General features: G+C 32.6%; 1 protein-coding gene across 1 annotated transcript; it reads left to right on the top strand.

The window, feature by feature from the left end:
• The first annotated feature begins 791 nt into the window (after positions 1-791).
• On the top strand, positions 792-1,379 carry FERD3L (Fer3 like bHLH transcription factor). Its single transcript, XM_053715719.1, has one exon. The coding sequence runs from the start codon at positions 792-794 to the stop codon at positions 1,377-1,379; it is 588 nt and encodes a 195-aa protein (XP_053571694.1).
• Positions 1,380-6,571: the final 5,192 nt, after the last annotated feature.

The following is a 6,571-nucleotide window of genomic DNA, read 5'->3' as shown; positions in this document are numbered from 1 at the left end:
CAAATCATTAACTAACATATATTGATGAGTTGAGAGTGTGATTAGTTCTAGCAAAAATAAAAATAGTGTTTATGTATCTATGTTGTAGGATTTTTTAAATTAAAAAACATTTATAGAATTTCTGAACAAAAATAAATAAATAACACATCTGATGTTCTGATTTTTATGATGGAAGACATGAGTCTACCTTAATAATATGTTTTACTTTGGTTTGGGAATATTTAGAACCTATTTGCAGGCTAAAGCTGATTCCAACAGTTACGACTGGGAATGCAATATTGGGTACGCTACATTGCTTGCTTAGGCTAATGGAGGTCCTGTCATTCAGCTGCCTTTGCACTAGGAAACAGGGTAAACATTTCTATTTGACCCTTTGCAGGCAATTCCCCTCTTCAGAAGATCATAAAGAGCACGCATACACTTGTCTCATATCAATTGGAAATGGCTCTTCCAAAGATTTGAAAAGCAACCAGAAGGGAAATTACAGCCAAACTCTGTATGGAGTAAAAGATCTATGCTCATCTACTTTGAAGAATTATTATACTACAATCATTTGGAACTCAGTGGGTGAGATATAGAAGCTGTTGTGAAAAAGAAAGATTCTTTTTATGGTTTAACAGGATTGTAAAACTTAAACTACTTCTCACTTAAAATATCCACGTGTCCAACGATTTTTATGTCTGTTTCTATCAACATTAAGATGAAACTTTTTTTTCGCTTTCTTTGATACATTTAATCCTGTTACTTATTTGGATATAAATATTAATGCTCCTTATGCTGTTTGCTATGTGATGGTTGTTTCACAAAAGTCAAGCAAAGTAAGATACCAACGGAATATCATCCTAATCAATATTCTACCAAACAGTAATTTAATTAATAAGCTTCAACAAATGGAATGCAAGGAAAGCTACATGGAGTCTACCATTCTTGTGTCTGATATGAATCTACTGGATTTCTCTCTTAGGAATACTCAGCATTCATTAAATGCAGGAACGAATCAGAATTTTAGCTTATGTGACAGACTGTATGACTTTTCATCATATGGAGATGGATCTATTTCCTTTCATGCTGATGTACCATCTATAAACAGATTTGAGGAAGAGAATACAGAATATGATGAATTAAATTTATGTTCTCCACTTGGACGGCCCAAACGAAAACGAGTGATAACCATTGCCCAACGCCATGCTGCTAATATTAGAGAAAGAAAGAGGATGTTTAACCTAAATGAAGCATTTGATATTCTTCGAAAGAAGGTGCCAACTTTTGCCTATGAAAAAAGGCTTTCCAGAATTGAGACATTACGGCTTGCTATAGTTTATATTTCATTTATGACTGAACTGCTTAATAACACAGAGAAGAAGAATTTAGGTGCATAATCAAGGACATGTGTCAGAAATTTAACTTTTTTGTCAAACACAGTATGATTTGGATAGGAGATTATTTGATTTTGGATAGGAGATTATAAAGTAACTATATCAAACTTATGGATAAGATTTGTGAGTAGAGACACAATGAAAATGTATGTGCAAAGCTAATAACTAGTCATCTGAATTTGCAAGAAATTATTGTGTCTTTTTGTTTATTTTGTTTTATTTGTTTTTTTAATTTTGTCACAATATTTTTTTCCATTCAGTGTAATTATATTGCACAAATGTATAAATATATGTGTATATTGTTTCTAGTTGAAAGTACAATATTTTTAGTAGGTAATAGTAAAAGTATAAAATATAAAGCACTGTTTATTTAAAAAAATAAAAAAAAATAACACATTCTGCATTTAGTGCTAATTTCAATATATTACTTTAAAATTAAATGTTTATATGTTTTGAACTTTGGCTAAAAATTATAGAACACAAATAAATATTATAATATTCAACTCAAAATAGATAATGCTGTTGATTTTAATGTTTTCTCTGTAATAATCAGAAATAATAAGGCATTATTATTATTATTATTATTATTATTTTTAACAGAGCTTGAACTTTTACTGGACTCTAGTCTCAGGCTAGTCAGATAGTTGTTATTAAAGTACTGAAATTCCCATATTTAACACTGATTGGATTAATAACATTTTCTCTCATAACTTGTACTGTTATCACCCTGATTGGTCAGCTCCTCTTATAGTTTCACATTATTATTATTTTTATTACATTTATAAAACTCAACACTCTAAACTGGTAATAAAAACTGCAAGACAACAGACAATTCAAACCTTGAAAAATCACAAATACAAAAAAAAGAGTGAAATATTTCCACATTATTAATTGTGACATGCATGATATTAAACAGACAGAGTTGAATGTTTGACCAAGAGGCCAGTTCTTAGCCCCTGTGTTGGCACATAACTGCTGGAAACCTAGAGAAACCCTGCAGCTTCATTCTTTGTGTCAGTCACTCTCAGGGAACTAATTGGCTTTTGATAGCAGTTGATGCTGCACTTACACCTGCAGGTGGGAGGGATTTAACTTCACAGGCTAAGTCAGATGCAAGAAAAAGTTTAATTATTTTGGCATTATCAAATAATGCCTCTGAGGTGACTGTAACAAACTGCCTAGGGATAATACTAAATGCAGCTTAAATGGAAAAACAGGATACACAACCTCATAATAAATAATAAAGACATATAAAGCCTATGTTTGGAGAAAAATAAAAATGTATCACACTATTCAGTCTATAAGGGATTGTGTAAATTTAGTTTGCATCATATTCAATGTATATATAAATAACATTGCAGTAATTTAAAACTCTGTTGGGTCTTTCTTTTCCATATTAGTTACTGTATGTAAGTACAAACACATTAATATATATATATATATATATATATATATATATATACATACATACAGTATATATTATAACACACAAATATATACATATATATGTATATATTTATACAGGGGGTAAAAAATATATCTTTATAACTATCAGTGGCTAAAAGTTACTAGCTACTAGCCCAGAGGGAAAACCTTAATAATCCACTCAATGTTAAATCAAAATTGTTTACTATATATAAATGAAAAGTAGTTAAATTCAGAACATGAGCAGTCCTTTTTTTAAATGCTAAAATATTTAATACATTTTTAAATGCACTAAGCAATTAAAATGGATAAACAGCTCTATATGAGAAAATAAATTGAACGTTAAAAAGTTTGTATATTATATCTGTATAATAGAATACGTTGATTGGAGTAGCCATGTTAGTCCAGAGATTTAGATATCAAAATAACAAGAGTATTGCATTGAGCAATGATACTTTTTTTATTGGACTAACTATACATTTATAAGATGACAAGCTTTCAGAAGAGTTCCTTCCTTTATCAAGTCTGAAGCAATACTAACCAATTCAATGGAATTTACAGATTGTATCTTAAAACACAGAATAGCTAAGAAGACAGTGCAGGGAGAGGAGGAGGTGTCGTAAAAATCATGAGGGGGGCTTAGGTAACAGGCAGACAGTGTCCAGTGTAGGAGAACAGACAGGGGAAATATATAGCTTTACATAGAGCATATACTGACATAAAGTTATATATCAACATTGAATCAATATCTATAGAGATGTGAAATTGTATATACAGGGGGAATACAAAAGTTAAGAAAAGACAAAAGTGTGGACATAGGCTTACCTGTGTACCTATGTATAAAGAATGTGGAATATACAATGTAATTGACTAAATGAAAGTACATTACAAAAAATTTTGATAATGTGTTAAGAATCCAGAGTCCACATTTAGTCCAGAATTAAACAGGTTGAAGTGCATTATCATTTTCATTTCAAAGGTTTTTCTTTCCATGGTGTTATTGAAGTTGCCTCTGAGAATTTTGATTTTGAGGTTTTGGATGGAGTGGTCAGGTTGGGTGAAATGGTGACCAACAGGGGTGCAGTATTTTGTTTCACAGTGGTTTTTGATTGAGTGTCTGTGTAAGTTCATTCGAAGGTGCAGTTTTTGGCTTGTTTCTCCAATATAGCATCCCATTTCACATGCAGTGCAATGTATCATGTATACCACATTTGCAGATATACATGAATATGCCCCTTTAATGTTGTAAGATTTATTATTGTGATTTGCTGTGCTGCTTTCACAAACGTGTTGACACAGTTTGCAGCGAGCTTTATAGCAGCACTTGGTTCCATTCTGAGTGTTCTTTTTCTCAAGGGGTAGCTTCCTATGTACCAGTTTCTGCTTTAGGTTAGGTGCTTGTCTGTATGCCAGGATTGGGGGTTTTGGAAAGATTTTTTTGAGTGTGGGATCCTCTAAGAGTAGTGGCTGTAAGTCTTTTATGATTTTTCGTATCCCTTCCACAGCAGGGTTGTATTTGACTACTAGTGGTATACGTGATATGTTTTTCTTCTCCCTGTTTTGTAGTAAGTGTTCACGTGGGGTATTGAGGGCAGAGTTAATTTTTTTATTTATAATCCTTGATTTGTAACCTTTTTCTCTGAATGATTGGGACAATGTGATGAGGTGTTTGTCACGGTCCTTGGTATCTGAACAAATTCTGTGGTATCTTGTAGCCTGACTGTAGATTATGGATTTTTTAATGTGATTGGGGTGGGAGCTGGAGCTGTGGAGGTAGCTGCATCTGCAGATAGATGCAGCTACCTCCACAGCTCCAGCTCCCACCCCAATCACATTAAAAAATCCATAATCTACAGTCAGGCTACAAGATACCACAGAATTTGTTCAGATACCAAGGACCGTGACAAACACCTCATCACATTGTCCCAATCATTCAGAGAAAAAGGTTACAAAACAAGGATTATAAATAAAAAAATTAACTCTGCCCTCAATACCCCACGTGAACACTTACTACAATACAGGGAGAAGAAAAACATATCACGTATACCACTAGTAGTCAAATACAACCCTGCTGTGGAAGGGATACGAAAAATCATAAAAGACTTACAGCCACTACTCTTAGAGGATCCCACACTCAAAAAAATCTTTCCAAAACCCCCAATCCTGGCATACAGACAAGCACCTAACCTAAAGCAGAAACTGGTACATAGGAAGCTACCCCTTGAGAAAAAGAACACTCAGAATGGAACCAAGTGCTGCTATAAAGCTCCCTGCAAACTGTGTCAACACGTTTGTGAAAGCAGCACAGCAAATCACAATAATAAATCTTACAACATTAAAGGGGCATATTCATGTATATCTGCAAATGTGGTATACATGATACATTGCACTGCATGTGAAATGGGATGCTATATTGGAGAAACAAGCCAAAAACTGCACCTTCGAATGAACTTACACAGACACTCAATCAAAAACCACTGTGAAACAAAATACTGCACCCCTGTTGGTCACCATTTCACCCAACCTGACCACTCCATCCAAAACCTCAAAATCAAAATTCTCAGAGGCAACTTCAATAACACCATGGAAAGAAAAACCTTTGAAATGAAAATGATAATGCACTTCAACCTGTTTAATTCTGGACTAAATGTGGACTCTGGATTCTTAACACATTATCAAATTTTTTTGTAATGTACTTTCATTTAGTCAATTACATTGTATATTCCACATTCTTTATACATAGGTACACAGGTAAGCCTATGTCCACACTTTTGTCTTTTCTTAACTTTTGTATTCCCCCTGTATATACAATTTCACATCTCTATAGATATTGATTCAATGTTGATATATAACTTTATGTCAGTATATGCTCTATGTAAAGCTATATATTTCCCCTGTCTGTTCTCCTACACTGGACACTGTCTGCCTGTTACCTAAGCCCCCCTCATGATTTTTACGACACCTCCTCCTCTCCCTGCACTGTCTTCTTAGCTATTCTGTGTTTTAAGATACAATCTGTAAATTCCATTGAATTGGTTAGTATTGCTTCAGACTTGATAAAGGAAGGAACTCTTCCGAAAGCTTGTCATCTTATAAATGTATAGTTAGTCCAATAAAAAAGTATCATTGCTCAATGCAATACTCTTGTTATTTTGATATATAATAGAATAGACAGACAAAGTGTGTGCATAAATTTGTGCCAAAAAGTTGTAATACGCCTTCTGATTAAGATGTTAAGTCAAAAAAGTACAAGAACTAATGTTAGCATTATCACCCCAGCGGTGGCTAAATCTACACTTGTCATATCAAATCTGCTTAGCCATTTGGATACTCAATAGATATAAAAAGACAGAAAATCAGGACAAATAAGTAGTTATTTTAATTTAATTTAGTCTAGTTAAAAACATTGCTTGGTTTTTTTAAATATGAGATTGACAGAAATATATTTAACAATGTCCACTGCTAAGAATTGAACTCAAATCTTTAGATAACCAAACCATTTTTAAAAGAAAAAAAAATAGTTTAATATTATACAAATAAAAAAATAAAAAACCAAAGAAGTGAGAAAAATATCTGCAATTCCTATATAATCTTGCATAACTAATATTTACTGACAGGTTTTTATTTTGAGTTCCTTTAATTATTAGTAAATCTAAGGTTTCAGACATTTGTGGGCCTTTAAGACAACATCCCAAGTTAAGGTTTTTAATATAATTTTTGATGAAGTTATTTTATTTCATTTTAAAGAGTCTTTGCCAGTTAAATAACTA

The sequence above is a fragment of the Bombina bombina genome, chromosome 5, assembly GCF_027579735.1.
Source record: "Bombina bombina isolate aBomBom1 chromosome 5, aBomBom1.pri, whole genome shotgun sequence".
NCBI lineage: Eukaryota > Metazoa > Chordata > Amphibia > Anura > Bombinatoridae > Bombina > Bombina bombina.
This window is presented reverse-complemented; position numbering and strand designations above follow the sequence as displayed.